Source organism: Glossina fuscipes, unplaced genomic scaffold (genome assembly GCF_014805625.2).
Source record: "Glossina fuscipes isolate IAEA_lab_2018 unplaced genomic scaffold, Yale_Gfus_2 183, whole genome shotgun sequence".
Taxonomy (NCBI): domain Eukaryota; kingdom Metazoa; phylum Arthropoda; class Insecta; order Diptera; family Glossinidae; genus Glossina; species Glossina fuscipes.
In genome coordinates this window covers 717,661-738,288 of record NW_023998526.1, presented here as the reverse complement: position 1 = coordinate 738,288, position 20,628 = coordinate 717,661, and the positions used below count along the sequence as shown (strand labels likewise).

Here is a 20,628-nt window from a genome sequence, read left to right as displayed (position 1 = left end):
CCCCCTCCTATAGACGCTATGTAAACTCAGTAGAACGCGTGTAAAAGCGATTCCACCCTCTCTTCTTAGAAATTTAGATTACGACCTGCTTGTGTCTTTGCCTTATTACGAAATCCCTTGAAAACGTAGATTTATCGTTGGTGTTTCCTGCTTAATTAAGCTAATAAATGACACTATCGATTTGCTGACATTACTTAGAGAGATAAACTTTAATATTCCTATCGTTTTTCTAGAAACTTTACTTTCTTAAAACTTAGTTAATTAAATATAATAACGTGCTTTTCAATCCTCTTAGCGTCCTCTGCAAAAATACAAATGATGTCTGCAGTTTCATTTCAATATCGGGTTTATTAAAAGCTATCGAATAAACTTTCGTAAATGTGCTCGCTTTGTCTATGTCGTACCTAGATTACCTTTTAGTCTCGGCATCTTCATGGGATTGGAAAATTGAAGTAAATTTTTTCAAAATTATTGCTTTTAAATGTTTGCAAAGGCTTGGGGGTTAACCTCTAACAAAGATTTGCGCCTGCCGTGGGGGTGCCTCTGCGTTAGAGGTGTATATCCTTTTTTTTGTGCTTATTTATACATGAATTCTGTTTTCTTTATTTTCCTATTTTTTCTCTACTTTTCTTTAAATAGTTTGAATTGTTATTAATAATACTTACCATAAAATTTATTTGTAAGAATCATTTAAATTGCTAATTTACATTAGTTGAATTTCAGTTGCGAATCCCAGCAGCTACGGAATCCTTGATGCCTACCCAATAAAAAATTTTCTTGATCTTTTCCACGGTTTTTGTGATGCCAAGATGCCCTCCGCTTGGTCCGTTGTGGTACTCCCTTATAATCTCCCGAGTTCTCGCTTGTCGGCCCACCAGTAATCTCTTCCCCCAAGAAGCATTCTCACTATGCCATATGCCTATCCGTCTTCAACGATGAGGCTTTACCACTGAGCCAAATACGCCTTCGTAAGCGGACTTTCTCTTGAAATCTCTTCCCAGGTAGGACGCTCTTCCTTTTCTGTGGCCTTTACTATTGCGTTTAAACCTTCGTCGGTCAATTGAGCACTGCGCATGTCTTCCTTCGAAAAACCTCCGTTGGGCTCCACAATTGTCCGGCAGATGACGACACCTCCTTTATGCTCGTTCTTTACGCAGTGTTTGCAGTGCGGGCGCATGGTCGTCTGGACATAGCATCAACATTGTCATGCGATTTGCCGCTCTGGTGGGAAATTGAGCTGCATGATCTGTCCTTAGGTGGAATTGTTGCCCATACAGATATTTGTGGAAGTGCTTCACAGATTGCGTTACTGCCAGCAATTCTCGTCGCGTGACACAATGATTCCTCTCGTATTTAGGTAGGCGTTTGCTGTAATATGCTATGACCATTCGTTAACGTCAATTTGCTGGGAGAGAACGCTGCTGAAGCCTTGTGCGCTTGAATCAGTACCCAATATAAATTTTTCTCCTGGTACTGGATAAGCTAAAATGGGTGCATAACAACTCTTTCAATTGCGTAAACGCGTGCTCTTCAGACTCCCCCCTTACGAAGGGTCGATTTTGCTTCGTAAGGTCATGCAGTTCACTAGCAAACGTGACAAACCTGGGGACGATTCTGCGCCAGTATGTGCGTAGTCCTAGGAAACTGCGAACTTCGTCCTTTACTTGAATTCTTGTTGACATCTTTCCCGCTGGTTAGTTCGGTCCGTCTCACCTTCATGCTTGGTGTCCACAGCACAGTAGCTGCTTTTTGTGTGAGCGCAAAGCCAAGCGTTTCCATAAACGTCGTTTTCGGTGAAGTCCATAGAGCTCTTTTAAGGACTGCGTGGCGTAGTCCTTTAGCAAAGGCATCGATTTTTAATCTTTCCAGCACATCGTCGCCAACACCGATATACGCGAGATTGGCCAATCGTTCAATTTTGGTAGCGTAATCTTGGATCTTCTCGTTCAGCTTCTGGCAGCGCGAAGACAACTCTTGATGGCTTACCTCTTACACATGTTTGCTACCATATTTTTTTTCCAGTGCATCCACAATTGCAGCGAATTCCGTTCTTTTTCCTTCCGGGATTATCTGGACAATTTCCGCTGCTGCTCCTCTCAAGGAAGTTGTTAAGGCGGCTGCTTTGTCTTCATCATCCCACATATTTTTTGTTGCAACGACAGCAAATTGTAGCTTCAATGCGCTGAAATTAGTGCCGCCGTCAAATAGGGGTGGTTTTACTTTTATAGTGCTGGTGGTTACGTCATTAGTTTGTAGCTTAGGCACTTCTTTTTTTAAGGCTTTCATTTCACTTTTCACGGCATCTGCATCTTCTTCCTGGGCACTCAATCTCGCATCCAACTGACCTATCGCATTATCAATTTTTTCTTGCAGCAAATTAACTTTGCCTTCGAATTTCTGGGACGTTTCGTCTATATGTGTTCGCAGGATGTGTTCATTTTCCTGAATTTTCTCGTCAATTTTTGATTCTATTTGTTGCATTTGTTGTTAAAACTGCATAACGTTTGATATAATGGCACTATCTTCGCCTTTTTCTTCGCTGTGTTTTTCCCCTGCTGTAACTGTATTTTGTGTTCCACCCAAGTTGTCGGTTTCCTCCCTTGCCACAGTATTATATTCGAATTCACATACGGACAGGTCCTCTACCTTTCTTTTTAGATGTTCGACCAGTCTTTGTTTGAATTCAGCTTTTCTACCGATTGTACAAAGATTGCTTTTTCCCAGCTCCTGATTGAGTTCTTCTAATTGTACCATTTCTCTTTGCACGATCTCACCAGTTGTTATGAAATTCGCTTTTTCTCAAATACCGTCCGTTTCACTGGATCGCGGATATTTTGTTCAAGAGAAATACACTTCAAAGTTCTCATATTTACCATTATAAATCTTTAAATGTAGGGTTGTTTACAATTTATTTTTGGCAATACTTTCGATTGCTTAACTTAAATATTCGTTTTCTACTGAACTGCCTTTCACAAATATTCTATTTATATACATTTTTACCTTCATATTACTAACACCCAATTTTATGACTTCATTTTTAATACGTTAATCTGATTTTCTGGTAACCGTTTTCATCGGCCTACAGCTATATGGCACGCCTGCGACTGTGCACTTGGTTTTTACCTGCCTGCTTTTCCGCTAATCGTTTTCATCGGCCTGCAGCTGCATGACACGCCTGCGAAAGTGCACTTGGTTTTTACCTGTCTGCTGTCTGCTGCTATCGGCCTGCAGCTGCATGATGCCACGCGAATGTGCATTTGGTTTCTTTTCTCTTTAAGGAAACTGAGCTAGCTGGAATGAACTAGATTTGGGATTTCCGTAACAATATGTATTGATTTTTTCAGAACATATGGTGTACGCTATCAATAGAGTTAGATTATTTTTACTGTAGACCATCGCGGAAAATATATTAAAGAGGAAGTTTTCAGCTTTCAATATTTGTATTATTAACCTCGATATTATTGCAAACGTTCATAAATCTGTTGTACCAGGTAAAAATGGGCTTTGAATAAGTGACGTTATTGTATAGTGACGTATTGAATGTTATAGGTTTTGTACGTAATGTCTTCATTACCTCTTTTGCAGCAAGGAGAAGGGGTCCGCATTTTGCACTTTTGTATATTTTGAATGTATAAATTACAAGTGAAGGAGATTATTTAGAGTAGATGCTGTAAGATCTAAGCACCGGGGAACGTGTTTGTTTTGAAAAGTTTGAATCGCTTTGTCAATATATTTTGGCGAGTTACAGGTTGTTGGTCCGTCACATTCTGTTTGAGATCGGAGTAAGAATCGGAGTAAGAGGAATTTGTTTGGAGATATCCCATCATAAGCATTTGTCACTACTTTGCTGGAGTTGACATTCTTGCTGGAGTTCTTAACTACTTCCGCACTTGTTAAGAAAAGTTAGAGGTCAATTAATATTTCTATCAAGCAAATACAACGTTCTAGTGATACGAACACTATTGATGTTCGTGTTAGTTTGCGTTTCTTAACGCTTGCCAAAACTGATTGTATGCGCTTTACTTATATTAAAGGTGAGGTTTAGTTCACGACACTTGTCGTAGATAAGGTTAAGCTTTTTCGAAAGATTACGAATTGTCCTGTTAAAAGATTGGTTCAAAGAAACTGTTTAAAGGTCATCAGTATATTGAAAGACGGAAGTATTCGGTTTTTCAAGACTGTGGAGTTCAGCAGCGGAATGATTAAGAAGAAACGGACTAAGGTAGTTATATGGCGGCAGGTTCAAGGAAATCATACTCCATCGTCATGCATGTTGATAAAAATTGAGAAACCACAAGCGAATATGAGGCGAATTGGCTAAACTACAAAGTATTTAACATAATGTCGATACAATCATACGAAAATTTTCTATTGTATTGTAATTGTGTTTGTTGTTTTTTTTTGGAACGGAAACAATTTTGATTATTCTCCATTTTTCTAGTATTGCGAGTAAAAGAATTTTTTGGTAGCAATGAATAAATGAAAGGCTTTCTAAGAAAAAAGGTTATTTAGGGTTTTTCTTATTGACAACATTTGAATGTTTATTAAGTGAAAGTTCTCAGACTGGGATACGTAGGATTGAAAAAAAAGGAGTTTTTATGGCGGCATTTTTGGCCGTTGTGCGATTCTTAAGCAAATTTAGAAAGGCAATGTTTTTGATGATGTTCTATTTACAAGTTTTTAAAAAGCTTTGGAATTCGCAGATTTGCAAGTTCCATTGACTGTTTTATTCGATGTCTAAATTGATCTTTTTTGATAGCGTTGAGAATTTTATTCTCGGCTTTAAGAATATAGTTGCATATTTCAGGATTAGGGTAACGGGTAAATTCTTTCTTGGAAGCTTGGAGTTTTCGCAAAAGATTTTGTTATGTCAATTTTGGCTGTTTCACGGTATTTTGGGAAAATAATTTGAATAGATTCCCAGTTACTATCGAAGTAGATAAGATTTTGGTTATACTTTGTTATAATTCACTCTTTTGTTTTCTTTAAAACAACGTCTTCTTGTAAAAGAAAGAAGGTAAAAGAAAACGTAAAAAACAACCTTTGTTTTATGACGACCATACAAAAAGAATTGTTGCCAATATTTAATATTAATAAGATTACTATATATCAACGTTCTTACTTTTAAGTCAACCATAAACTAATTGACGATCCCCAGAGATTTTTGGTAATGCTCGAATACAAGAAAAAATCCTCAAAGAATTTTTTTGTGTCTACATGAAAAATAATGTATAATCAATCATTTAAACTGTTTTCTTCCGATTTTCGTATAAAACGTTAAGTCACTTGGTAAAAAACGAAACACAGAATTTTTTGGGAATTAAGAAAGTATTGGAAACGGGTTCTTTAGAATATGTAGGACTATATACACACCAAAAGACAATAGAAAGATGACGATATCTATGCAGTTTTATTTATGCTTAGTTTTCAGTTCGAACCTTCTAAGCGCATCTTGAAACTTAGTATGCAAGTCGGTGGCGGCTACTAAGTCAGATTTGCTTGGATTTTTTGGACCATTTGTAGTACAGTTATCGTTGCAAAAATTTGTGCTGCTATACATTTCGAACTGTCTTCGACGCCTTTTTTTTACTGTATTGTATTAATGCATTTCCGTATCTGTCGTTTGTTAAAAAGCTGTGGCGATCGTTTTGTATGAGTTATTTGTTTTGCATCCACACTACACACATTTTTTTAACACGTACGTAGACGTATAGTATATACATCGCTCCATACCTTTTTCCTTTTTCACTTTACGAGTAGATACAAATGTGCGTGGTCCATGAGAATATTGTTTGTTACTATCTTTCTTATCGTCACTGTTTTCTTGCTGCTGACGCAGTACTTATGTCGTTGTTTCGTATGTCGTATCTCTTGCCAGCTAGCAGGTAAGTTTTTATACGTGTGACCGAAGATTTCATTCATTTTTTAAGGGTATTCAGTCAGATCGAAAAAGAGATGTGATTGATTTTCTTGTATGAACAGTTGTTTCTTTAGATTTACACAAAGCTAAGAGCAATAGTTCTACAAGCACTCAACAAATCAAAACAAATTATAAAACTGGTAATTGTGAAAAATTTTTTGCAAATATTAGTTTGGGGAAAAAGAAATCCATTATTTTTTCGGTAGATGACTGCACTGATAGATTTCTCGTAAAGTATCGATCAAACAATTTCAGATTTATGCTCGTTGGAAAGGTGACATTTCGCAGTAAAAAAAATTCTTTTGCTATTTTTTGTTTGGTGCATTCAGTTGTGAGTTACAGCGTGTTAAAAATGGAAGTAAACAAAGAGAAAATTCGGTACATTTTACAGTTTTTCTTTGACAAAGGCGAAAATGCAAGCCAGGCGGCTAAAATTGTGAATGGTGTTTATGGTTCCGACGCTGTAACAGCCAATTATGAGCAATTTTGGTTTCGTAGATTCCGTTCAGGAATTTTTAATGTTAAAGATGTACCTCGCACAGGTAGGCCGGTCGTCGAAAATGTCGATAAAATCGGAGAAATGATCGAAGTTGACCGGCATGTTAGCAGTCGTAACATCGCCCAGGAGTAAAAATTGACCATAAAACAGTTTTAAACCATTTACACAAAGCTGGATTCAAAAAGAAGCTCGATGTTTGGGTGCCACACCAATTAACAGAAAAAAACATGATGGATCGAATTTCCATCTGCGAAGCCTTGGCCAAACGGAATGAGATAGGCCCTTTTCTTAAACGGATGGTGACTGGAGATGAGAAATGGATCACATACGATAACCCTGTGCGAAAACGATCGTGGTCCAAGAGCGGTGAAGTACCTCAAACGGCCAGGAAGGTTTTGCTATGCATTTGGTGGGACTGGAAGTGGATTATTTATTATGATTTGCTTCCATATGGCCAAACGCTTAATTCTGATCTCTACTGTCAACAAATGGACCGTTTGAAGATAGCGATTGACCAGAAATGGCCAGAATTGGCCAACAGGAGAGGTGTCGTGTTCCACCAGGACAACGCTAGGCCACACACATCTACAGTGATTCACCAGAAACTTCGGGAGCTTGGTTGGGAAATTTTAATGCATCCACCATACAGTCCGGACTTGGCACCAAGCGATTATCATCTTTTTCTTGCATTGCACAATTTCTTTAACGATAAAAAATTGGAATCTAGGGAGGATTGTGAAAATCGACTACTAGAGTTTTTTGCAAAAAGAGACCAGGACTTCTATGAGAGAGGCATTTTGAAGTTACCTTTAAAATGGCAACAAATCATACAACAAATCGGACAATCTGAAGCATGTTAAATAAAGTCCTGAAGTTCATATAAAAATAATGGATTTCTTTTTCCCCAAACTAATAGTTCCTCGAATCTTCACAGAGTAGGGAAACAAAGCAAAGTTGGAGAACAAACATCCCTCTTTACTAATTTGACGTAAGCAGAACGGATAAGATATCACGACGTCTTACAACATGTGGTAAATCGATCAGCTTTTATCTGAAATCACATCGTGGAAGCTGTAAACGAGAATTCCAGCCTAATCCAAATATTAAAAAATTATCCCAGAAGGTGACTATAATAACTACAACTAGGTGACAAGAGAATAACTGAGTACTCTAGAAGTCGCCTTACTAATGAAGTATATAGATGTTTAAAAACATATAGATCCTTTGGCAGATGGTCAAAAGCCATCTGTTGACGAACGGAAGGACATATTTAGTCTTGTTCACAGAAACATCAGGGTAGAGGATGAACCTAAGTTTAAACTCTCCAATCTGTTATAATAGGAATTAGTGGCTTCGAGATTACATAAACGTCAATACACAAATAAATAAAAGTAACTTCTAACTACCAACTAAACTAAAAGATATTTTCGAGTTTGTACTAATTAATGTGACAGAATGGGAGGACTGCTTTCTACGAAAGCGACAATTTCTAACATTATTTAAATTCAAGGACGTCCTACTGGTCGAGCACATCAGTTGAAACAAGCAAGCATGATTTGCATGATTTGTTAGAAAGATGAATATAAATATGATTGGTTTGCTTATGCACGGAGAGGACCTGATATAGACTACAAGAAGTCAAGGTGGATCTTCCCATAAGAGACCATGCTGGTATTGTTGACAGATTTTATAAAGATGGTCATTAATTAACAATGGCGAAACAGAGTAGGACTTTTCAAAGTAAAGAAAAAAAAGGCGAAAAGTTTTTATACTCTATCCCTAGTCTAGATCCAAACTCCTGTTTTTTGGAATGAAATTTTCGTGAAGTAGTTCACAGATTCCATCAAAAAAAATTTTTTATATTGTGGGGTTATGAGTGCGATCTGTAACACCCAAGTTCCCCGTTTCGATTGAGTAATATTTTAGGTATATTCAAAAAAACCTAATACTAATATTTACCTGTTCACTCTTATTTCAACAAGGACGGACATGGTAGGGAAAACATTTATTTAGATTAATTTTTAACCAAATAAACTCAATACAGGGGGACAGGTCACAATCATTGATGTTGCTAGAAATTTATTAATTGTTATCAATATCCTAGTATCGTTGTTATTATAATTTTTTTAAGCCGAAGAAATAAATTCTTTTACTAAAACAAAGTAGACAATAGCAGCCAATGACTATGTCCTAAAAGGATATACAAGGATTTTCCAAGTAAAGTAACACATGAAATTCAACTCAGCTTGAAAACATTTCTTTCACTAAAAGTAGCGTGATATTCAAAGCTGCGTATTGGAAAACATGAATCATAAAATGTTGTGCACTTGCATATTTTGAATTGGTTATTTAAAAAGAAGGAAAATTATAGTCACCCATAACCAAAGTAAAATAGAGTATGTAAATAATTATTATTACAGTTTGCGATTAATGAGCAAAATATCCATTTCGTTGTTCTTGAAAACATTTTTACTTACTTCTTCTATGCGTATGTTTTTTAGCCGATTTATCCCACTTTCAATATGAACTTGGACGTTACAACTTCTAATGATTTTGCTAAATTTGAGGCCTAAATATTCGTCTAGGAGCTTGTTTATCGTAAACATAGGTAAACAGACGAACCGGAGGACGAGCAAACAGACGGAAAAACTTTGACACTAACTAAAACATCTCTCAGTTCTTTTTCAGGACATTACAGACGTTTTGATAAAAAAATGCAAATTCGGTCCTCTATAATATTAAGTGAACGAGGCCTTCTTGTAATATGAAAGTGGAAATTTTTATCCTGTGTCTGCAATAGTTTATAAGTCATAAGCAAACAATGCGGAAAACAAAGATTTTCTCATTTTTGTTGCACTGCCAGGATTGTCCTTTGACCGATTTATACCTTTTCAAATTCTTTTGCGAATTTGTATACGAAGTCTGACCCGTTGCGAACGGAAGAATGTTTACCATGTTTACAGTACAGTGAGGTGGATTCGGCGTTTGACAGTAATCGAAGTTTTGCATAGTTATGGAGGAAGTTTTTCTATTTCTGCGTGGACACTATAGCGTCGCATACGGAGTATAAGTTTAAAACTTTATGTGTTTATCTGCTTAAGTTTGTGGATAATGACCAAAAACCAATTTTTTCCCTTTTGGAAAAAAAAAAAATTCTCGGTTTACGTTATACTGCAGTCTCGTCCTTGAACCAATTAAACCCACTTTCAACACAAACTTGCATGCAAGGACTTCCAGTGTTTCTGCTAAATTGTGAGCCGACAGGTTCATTTGTGCAACTAAAGCAATGTTTAGCGCGTGTTACACAGACAGACGATAATACTCAGTTTGATTTCAAATGCGATACTGATTAAGAATGTACATAGTTTCTAGAGTCTCCGAAGCGTTTTTCTGCGCATTGCGCCAATATACGGGGGTGGCACCAGAAACGTAGGATATGTACAAGATAGAAAAAGTTATTATCACTCCAATCGTACTTGAGAAGCCACAGACGCAGTGATGCTCTCTACAGCGACTTTGACACGCGGATTCCTGCAACACTGGTAAAAACAGGTGCTGGAGTAATATTAAAAGAAAACTACGAAAGCGTCAAGACAAAATTATGAAACAACTGGCCCGAGGGGTGGGTGAAATTCCAGCCGTGAGCTGATGAATGCACATACTAATAATAAGAATAATAATAACAATAATAATGATAATAAAAATAGGTCATTTGTACGTTTTGGAGACTCTGCTTTTGGAATTTACGTCTATTTTATTTTTTTCATTTACTTGCAGGCTCTAATCAATAATTATTGTCAGAATGTGGAGGATAAACGAAGAGGGATGAAGCAATATGATTTATAACGAATGTTGAAGTGAATAATACAATTCAAATTCAAATAATTCTGGCCGCTTGTCTTGGTTTATTTGACAAAAGATTGGAGCAACCAAAACTAATTTTGAATTTATAAACTTTGTCAACTGAAAAGCAATGGGTGATGACAATATAATGACCGAAATAAAAGGAATAGTTATGAAGTCATGCCCCTACAAAACGAACATATATCAGAGTTTAAAAAAGCAAAGCGAATACACCATGAACCATCGATATCGAAAAAGAGCAATACCGCTACCTCTTGGACGAAGGTTGATGGAATTGCTGGACAGTCATAGACGTTGTTTCCCTGCCATTGTATTAGTTTTAGGATTTTTTTTATTAATAAGTAACATAGTACTAGCGGAATATGTCAGAGAATTGGATGTTTCTGAAGGTGTACCGGTGGGCTATCCGATTGGATACATAGGCGAAAATTTACCGGGCGTAGATAGCGGACCACCGTATTTAATCGTACCAGTGCCGGGTAGCGGTGTTGACACTGATTTAACTATTGACCATTCTACAGGCGAGATAAGAACAAAAGTGCGCTTAGATCGTGAAACGAGGGCTTCTTATAACCTGGTGGCCATACCGTTAAGTGGTGAAAATGTACGTGTATTAGTGCGGGTGCATGACGAAAACGATAATGCTCCCACCTTTCCAATATCAGTTATGAAAATCGAATTTCCCGAAAACACCCCACGTGATGTAAAAAGGACTTTACACCCAGCCCGCGATCTGGACATCGGCCGTTATAATATACAACGTTATAATATCGTGTCGGGTAACATAAACAATGAATTTCGTTTGTCATCTCATCGGGAACGGGATGGTGTTTTATATTTAGATTTACAAATAAATGGTTTGTTGGATCGTGAAACTACCCCCTTTTATAGTTTGGTGATAGAGGCACTGGACGGTGGTAGCCCTCCATTAAGAGGACAAATGACAGTGAACATAACACTTCAGGATGTTAATGACAATCAGCCTATATTTAATCAAAGTCGTTATTTGGCTACAATACCGGAAAACGCTACTTTAGGCACCGCAGTCCTGCAAGTTTACGCCACTGATGCTGATGCTGACGATAATGGTCTAATAGAGTATGCCATAAATCGTCGGCAGTCCGATAGAGAACAAATGTTTCGAATAGATGCTCAAAGCGGTTGGATCGCGATTAACAAGCCTTTGGACTTTGAGACAAAGGAATTACATGAGTTGGTCATAGTGGCTAAGGATCACGGCGAGACACCTTTGGAAACCACGGCATTTGTGTCGATCAGCGTTACTGATGTTAACGATAACCAGCCTACAATAAATGTAATATTTTTAAGTGACGACGCTACTCCGAAAATTTCAGAATCAGCTCAACCCGGGGAATTTGTCGCCCGCATTTCAGTTAATGATCCGGACTTAAAAACAGAATATTCAAATGTTAACGTTACTCTGAATGGTGGAGAGGGCCACTTTGGTTTGACAACTCGAGATAATATCATTTATTTGGTAATTGTTAATATGACTTTGGATCGAGAGTTGATACCGAATTATACATTGAGTGTAGTAGCAACGGACAACGGAAGTCCTCCATTGCACGCTTCTAAAACAATTTATTTGCGAGTAACCGACATTAACGATAATGCTCCTGAGTTCGATAGAGAAGTATATCAAGCTAATGTCATGGAAATTTCCGAACCTGGCACATCGGTTTTGCAAGTATATGCGTACGATCGTGACGAGGGTAACAATTCGGCTATCATATATTCTCTAATGGACACTCCAGAGACTCATTCAGATTGGTTTCAAATTAAGCCAAATAACGGTTTAATCACGACAAGAACCTACATCGATTGTGAAACAGAACCGGTACCACAGATAATCGTTATAGCTTACGATAATGGCCACCCGCCGCTGTCGTCCACAGCTACGGTATTAGTAACTATTCACGATGTTAACGACAACGAGCCGATATTTGACAACAACTTCTATAACATCACCGTGGTGGAGAATGCACCTTTAAGGAGATGTTTTGTCAAGGTTAGTTAAAATATGTATTTCACTTAAACCGTACCTAATGCAATCTATAAGAAATCGAAAACTTGCAAGCTTTAAAAATAATCATTGCTATGTTTTCTCTTTAATTATAATACAATGTACGCTTTTGGCAAATTGATTCATGTTTAAATGTTCGAAATATACATTATGTGCAATTTAATATCACTATCATTTTGTAAGCCTTTTATATTTCAATTTTCAGCATATCAGAGCTTTGTAAATTAGCGTAGATGCGTTGGTATTTATTGGTTAACAAGACTTCAGACGCTTTTCGAATTCGAATACCTTATTAACAACTAAGAAAGTTATATTCGGCGGGAGTCGAATATCTCCATCTTTAAACGGACTTGGCTCATTTCCAGTGGTCCAGCTTTGGACAAATTAAGGGGCGAGCCTAACTAAGATTTCGCTTAGTCTAATAATTTGCGCAGTTTATAACCAGTGCCAATATCAAAGTACACACAAGCGCTTAAACGAAAGGGACCGGATGCTAGTCAATGGTCAAATGTGGCCAAATATTCACTAAATAAAAATAGAAACGAAGGAAACATTTGGTTACGTATAAGCACGCGTAAGAAGGCACACGGAAATAATTAAATAATCAATACGTTAGTTTGTCGGACATGCAGTTCTAAACCAAATAATAATAATCATGAATCTTAACGAGGTTGAATATATACACATTTATAAGATATGAGATTGAATAAATGATGTTATATAGTGACAGCAATTCAAATGGTGGAACAAATTACTCTTTATGCACCTGCAAATCCCATTTCAAATAAGAATAATTGCAGTAGCTATGAAAAAAGAAAAAATATTTCACCATATCTTTCCATTAGAAGTAGGGTTATTATTGCTTTAATCGTGTATGTTTGCTTAAATTTAATTATGCTTCTTGTGTTGAAGTAGCGCTCATTTGTGGTTTAACAACCACAACCGCTTTGCTGCCGTTTGGGCTCTACATATGTACCGGACTTGTCAAATGCTTCATAAGGCATAAAACTACACATCATCGATAGCCTACTGTATTGTGTCCTATAATCTATTTTTTGCCGGTGTATGAACACAGCTAACCAGGAATTCGATTTCGCCTTGTTGTTTGTTGCTAATTTATGCTGGTTTAGTTACTTTTCGATAATTTTATGTTAAATCTTATTATATTGGGAATAGCACATAGAAATATAACTGTATATCAACTACGTTGCCAAGCATATTATCGCTTACCAGCGCAGTATGCGGCACTCATGGTGTTCTTGGGCTTCAAAATTTAAATTGCATTTTGTAATATTTTTAAACTTCGTTACTGTTTATGTCACCGTTAAATTTCATCAAATTATGAAAAATATCGGTGTTAATATGATGCTTTCTGTTGCAGGTCTTTTCTCAATTCATTCGCGCAGCAGTATATGCAAATACTCGTACTAACATATCCATAGCGAAACGAAAAACAAATACATTATTTTTTCTTAGAAGAATAAAGCGGTTTTAAGATAAAAAGTAATAACAATACTTCTCAAAAAAATCATTTAAAACTCTGTAACTGTACTAAATGTGTGGGTGAAAAAAAATTGGATAAAAAAACTGAATTATTAATGCATTATGTGATTAGATGAGGATGAAATACTTCCAAAAATATGGTCAGCTCTTTTTTAATAACCATCGTTGTAAATATGAAATGAGTTCTTACATTTACATTTTTACTTACTTTTTTCAATAACTTTATTTTTACTCTTTCTTCATTTTCATTTCAAATTATTTAAATAAATTACAATCATATGCAAAAGTGAAATTTTTTTTTGTCAAGAAATGAGTTGCCGTCGTCTTCTACACAAAAGGCGCACAAGTATCTACAAGATCCTTTTACAAGCGGCGTCGTCTTAAATCTTGCGCCGTTTTTGAATTATCCACATCGACTGTAACTGCGATGAACTTTGGTAAAAACGAGGAGCTTTTCAAATACATTCGCTGATTGGATGCTGGGAGTGCACGAGCAAAACCTTGATTTTCTAAGCAAAGTTATGAAAAGTATATAATATCCAAGTAATCTCTTCAATCGCTAAGTGACAATGTTTTGCAGTTTTCGAACATGCTGGTCCCTCCGTTACTGTAAATGGACGTGTTGGACGGCTTGGTTTCTGGCCTGAGGTTGATGGTACGTACATGGGCGAGATTTATTTTTAACAGCGCGCACTCTCCAACCTACATCCTGAGAGACATCCCTTTAAAGACTCACATATGGGAATTTCGAAAAAGTAGATATAGTAAGATGGAAAAAGTATAGAACCTGCTCAATGCAAAACCAGGCATTAAATCTCTTTTCGAATCTTTGCCTCTTTTAACAATTTTCTAATTGTAACCCAAAAAGTCGTTTGTATTTGCCGTATTGCAGTCTATGCCTAGCTTTTTCTAGCTGTTTTGTTTTTTGGAGTACACTATATATTTGATATAAAGAATTTGCATGAAAACCCTTGGATTTCTTAAAAACCAAATTTTGAATTTAGTAAAACCAAATACACTTTTGTGTCGGAGCTGGCCACTGAGGAAAACATTAACAACAATGCGCAAAGCGTATCACAGATACGAAAGCGGTTATTAAGCGGTCGATTAAGTGAAGATGGTGGAATAGTAATTTTCAAACGGACAAGACCAGAACTATCACTTGAAATTTTTAAACATAAGTTTCTGTTAATAATTTGTAAATTGATTTAAACATCGCAACTCAGTGCTATCACTTTACTTTGAAGAGAAGTTGAATAAATACGCAGTAAAGTGTTTTACGTTACAATATATTGAGCCTAATAATAGATACCACGTTTCTTGTTTCAAATACCAATGCATAAGCACATGCGTTGAATAAGTGAAGTAAATAACTATACACCTGAAATATCCATGCTTTGTAGGTAATCTAAAATAAATTTGAGAACGACCCGATTTCTACATTTTTATTTGTTTATTATTAGATTTTTCAGCCTACATCTCTGTTTAATAACGAGTAAAAATAGAGCAAAAATCCTCGGAAACTTGATAGAATTTTAACAATTAATAAAAGGCTGTGGAATTTGTGCAGAGATACATGAAAAAAAGCCAAACTGGAAAGAAATACAATTAACCTTTACAACGTTAACGACAAACACTGCAATTCATCCTCCATCTCGATAAATTTTCCCTATTTTACATAAGAAAGTCAATAAATAATTACAAATAAATTTGCTTGGAAAAATTCAAGACTGCAATGCTAAGGCATCGTTATGACGTGTTTATGGTAGAATTACGTCGTCTAAGAAAACAACTAATGGTAATGCAGAAGTACGCCCATAAGTGATCGTGTGTTTACAATAACGTGCTGTTTGTAATAAATAAATATATGTATTCATATTACACATACATTTGTTCTTCTTTTACATATCCACCTGAGAAATTTACATAATGAACTTTTTATAGTTAAGGGTTGTTTGATTGCTTGCGCATTGCAGTGTGTGTAAATATTTATTCACATATAAAAGATTGAGATTTTTGATTCGAACGACTTACATAAAGGTGATAGATTGTTTTACTAATTGTTGATGTATCTATTGGGATCAGAAATATTTCGCAATAAGTGTGGAGAATATTTGGAGTAAGTTTTATGTCAATATCTGCTGTAGTTTATACGTTGCAGTAATGCCTATCTATTCAACTTTTATGAGTGCAAGTAAGTGCGTGGACAGATGAACACAAGACAGTATGTTTGGCCGGTCAAGAGTAAAGTGTATTTATGATTTCTACAAGCGGAGGAACATATATAGCACCATTATAGCGGTGTTTTCTCCTCAGCTCTAAAGGCAAAGTTTGCGAGTAAAAATGCTCGCTGACTCATTTCATATAATAGTTTATAATTATTGAAAATATTTTTAAACAGCTTTCTACACCCATTTGCTACAATAACCTTGTTCTCAAACTAAGTTGATTAAAAACTAAATGAACTACGCTCTAATAACAAACCACGTAGAAGCAGTTTACGTACACTTTTATTATTACAAGTGATCCTTTGCGAATTGCTTAAAAAAAAAGTAATACTATCTTCCCTTTTTCTATATTTCCAATTTCGCATACAACACAAATTAATGTAAATATCGGTGAGGAACTTAGAAATGACAAGCATATGATAGAAATATTGCAATTATTAAATTGAAGTCAAAATTATTCCGATAACAAACCATAATAAGAAACTTGAAAATACTGCCAGCACGGGAAAAAACCGGAAAAAGATAAAAGACATGTAAATAAAATTCCAAAAGAAGCTAACAAAAACACCAAACATAATGCTGCAGATCTAATCAGATTTCTAAAGTCACCAAAAACTTTGTGGTCCTGATTATATATAGAAGGAGGTCGTTCCAATTTTCCAGCAATTTCAGGCAATACTCAGCGCACACTGCGGTCTAAAATCCGACAATAATTTGGATCCATATAATTTTTATAGTAAAAATATATGAATTTTGGAATGGATACCAAATAAAAGAACTATCACGTCAAAGTGGGTGGAGCAAAATTTTAAATATGAATTTTCCAGAATGAAGCAGATTCATGCAAATGTATTAAATGCAATAAAGATTTGTATAGTAAATTAAATTTACCATTACTAAACTTTGGCTATTATTGCGGTTAAGATAATTTTTAAAAAATAAAAAAAAGGATGAATTTGAAATAACTCATATATAATATAGAAATATATAAAATATGTTTGTAGCTCAAAAATGAATAAAAATGGCTAATTTAAATTTTCTACAACTTAATAAAACTAAGGTTTCTCTTGATATAAATCAAAAATATTTGCTTATTACTTATAGAAGGGAACGGAATGTGTTGTTATTTTAACTTGTTAATAGGTAACGTTTTTACTTCGCTTATATAGCGAACACTATAGCAACTATAGCAACTATACCACCGTTAGTATATCTTTTTTTCTGCGTCCTCCCTTTATTTTGCTTCTAAGCAATTCTTATTTGCTCTATCTGCCAGCCTGAACACAAAAATTCAACCAACACAAATGTGTGAGCAAACTAACGACATTAATTGGATATTCTACTCTCTATACGGATATGAATATACGCTGGCTCATTTACAACATAACCTAAACTCAGAAAACCATGGGCAACTCAACGTTTGGGAACCAAAACACTGAGTACCAACTAAAAAGTTGGAAATAAAACATACAACGCTGCAATAAAAGCAAAACAAAAAAAGCCGGTTTTCATGAACTCCGAAATGCAAAATGCAAACGAAAAATAATGTGAGTACGTGTTAAAAAGATAAATAAATAAGTAAATAAAAGAGTTGGGTCACTTTGAAAGCAATGGGGGAGAAATATTGCTTTTCGACATACAGTTTATGTAGTAGTAGTTCATGGCCGAATTAGATTATTCAAAATGACAAAGCCAAGCAAACCAATGCTTTAATAAAATCAAATCCTTTTCTCATGTCTTTCGATGATTTAAGAACGCGAATATATTAAAGGACACACATACACCTTGGAAATATTCGGTATATTATTATTTGATATAATGTAAGGCTACAACTGTTAAAACAGACATCATCTTGTCAAATAACGACAATATCGTATACGTATAAAGACAGGTGCACGTGTACAAAATAGATTTTAGATAACATCTTAAGAATTGAAACTACTCACCAGGACATGTTCATACAAATTAGAAAAATGATTTCAATTAAATTGCAAATCAATTCTAAGCAATGTAAGCACATTAGATATGTGGAACGTTGTGTATATGATTCTTTAACTTTTAGCAACATACTCTGAAGTTTATGACCACGCTTTGCGAACATAAAAAAATAAAATAAAAAAATAGTTGATTGCAAAAAGAAGAGGAACGACGGTGCGGAGTGAAAAATTGTTGACGGATGTCTCTTAATAAGAAATTAAAAAAAAAAAAAGGGTATTAAGATCAACAAAACTGACAACGGAATTAGATTAATTCTTGGTCTAGATCTGGAACCTGAAACAGCGGCCATCAAAAAGGAGGAGAAGAAGGAGGACTCGGTTCTGGCAAATCGAAACGGCAATTACTCACGAGAGTGTCGATAACGTCTTTGACCGTACAAATATTTCGTTGAATATCGTTGTTTATTTTGCTTAAGATTTGTATTTTTCATTGTCATGAATATTCAGGTTTCATATAATTAGCCTATGTTCATTGTCATGAACCTAGGGGCGAAAGTCCGCGTCCGTATTAACGCTGGAACGTGGAACTATAAAAAAATGAAAAGTTTCAAGACAGAACAGGTTCAGCTTTGCAAGAGAAAGATGCGTGCTTTCTTCCACAGAGATGGAATCCTCCAAAAGTGATATTTTTTGCAAACAACAAAAGTGCACCTAAAACATATCAAGAACAAATTTCAAGAATTCAGAATTTGAAATAAATTTATCACTAGATTCCCACGTAATTCTCATTCACAACTTATGTAAAAGCAAAACGAATTACCATGTGATCAAGCAATGTGGAAATCGAGTTACATGTTTATGTATACTATTTTTTGTTTTCTTCGTCATTATCATTATTACATATATCGAACAGCCACACCCTGAAGCTACAGGCTACTGCCTTTCAACATCTTTGTTTTTTATATCAGGGTTCTCTGCTCATTTTTGTACTTGTTTACCTTCTTTATTTAGTAAAACTAAAACTAAACAAGAGTTTTGCTTAATAAAAATAAGCGCCAACAACTAATATCTATAAAAAATGCGTACTGTTTTCTTTGTTTTGCGTTAAACATATAAAAATTTGTATCATATAAAAATTTGTCTCAACCGGAGATATCGGCTACGTGTTTTGTCTATAAATATGTCTGCCTAAACAAAAGCCTGTCTCTCCCATTCAACAATGGTACCCTTTTATTTTATAGGGTAGCATTACTTGATCATTGATTATCGATGTCATCTCTAACAAAAAACCATTATTATTTTTGGCAAGTACTAACTCTCAAACGACATCTGGCAAGTTTTCGTGGTATTTGCATCGTTTGCTAACGACTTACAATCAAAAAAACCCGAATTACATTATCTGAATAAAAATTGATTTTTTAAATATAGCTAAAACCCAGCATTGCAATAACCCAAACTATTTGGGGGTTTAATTGCTACTTTTGAACAAGGCTGCTTTGCTACTTTGAACAGGACCGTATCACACGAGAAAAAATCAAAAAATTTTGAAATTTATTATAAATAACCGAGAAGTAAAGTCGCAACGGTTAACTAATATCCTAAAGATACCATTCGGCGTACTCACAATTTTACACGCATTTGCGCATTAGAAAACTATTTTCAAAATTGATTTTCGGTCATATGCTTGCCACCCACGCGCGAGGGTAACACGTGGAAACCCTCTCTCACGAGAATAATGCTTTAAATTTAGCTGGACTAAAGCATAAAATGTAAGGATTCTAGCTGCAGTGAACCATTTTTGCACCGCTCTAAAGAAAGTAAGCCTTTGACTTCATCTCCCGAAATTTCTGTTGCGCAAACATAATTTTGTATTATAATGCCCAGAAGGTTAATACCTGCCGCTCCTTTATTTCGACGTCGTCAAACAAGGGAGTTTCTTCATCACTTTTCTCTTTCATGAAGAGACAATGTTGTGTTTGGTGGCGTTGAACTTTACTTGGTTGGCCTGAATGCATTCAGATATTTTTATTCCGTTTCTATTTAGTGTCTCTCTCACCATTTATTCTTTACTCAGTGCTACAAGGTCTCTCGTTGAAAAGAACTATTGACACATGGTGTTTTCGCCTTCAAATGAGTGAATAGTTTCCTGTCACAAACGCAACAGACTTCTTTTTCACGAAGATACGCTATTTAAAGACATTTATTATATAAAAAATTTAGGAAAGGATTAAGAAACTGGGTAATTCACAGCTTTGAGCGCCTCTCTAAAGCAGGAGACGGGAATAGAATTAACAAACTAGCAAGATTTCCGTGCTGTAATTGTATTACTGTCATCGCTATTTCTAACGGAACAATAATCGAGGCGCACGAGATACTTAACCACTCCGGAGAAATGTGGTCTGAGTACTACTCTGGCTGCAATAACTCCAGCAGCTTATCTGAAAATTAATCAATATTATCAATGCACTGTCGTGTTCAGATAAAAGCCAATTATCGAATCTGCGTAACATACTACTTTGTACTGGTCTCGCTCCCAATTCATGAAAATTTGCAAAAAAAAAAAAACGCTGCTTCAAACCACGAAACTCCATAATAAAAAAAAAACTTGAAACGATTGCCATCATGTATAGTCT

The 20,628-nt window shown here is 35.6% G+C and overlaps 1 protein-coding gene across 4 annotated transcripts in view; it reads left to right on the top strand.

Moving 5' to 3' along the window:
- The window catches only part of LOC119641872 (protein dachsous), a 232,796-nt gene that overhangs the window by 9,011 nt on the left and 203,157 nt on the right, over window positions 1–20,628 (top strand). For 2 of the 4 annotated variants that reach the window (XM_038040755.1, XM_038040752.1), the window contains exon 2: window positions 10,197–12,312. In XM_038040755.1, coding sequence (XP_037896683.1) covers window positions 10,393–12,312 — 1,920 coding nt within the window. In that variant the 5' untranslated portion in view covers window positions 10,197–10,392. Of the gene's footprint in view, window positions 1–5,803; window positions 5,886–7,516; window positions 7,543–10,196; window positions 12,313–20,628 lie in introns of those variants that run through there. The other 2 variants (XM_038040753.1, XM_038040754.1) reach the window with 2 other exon arrangements.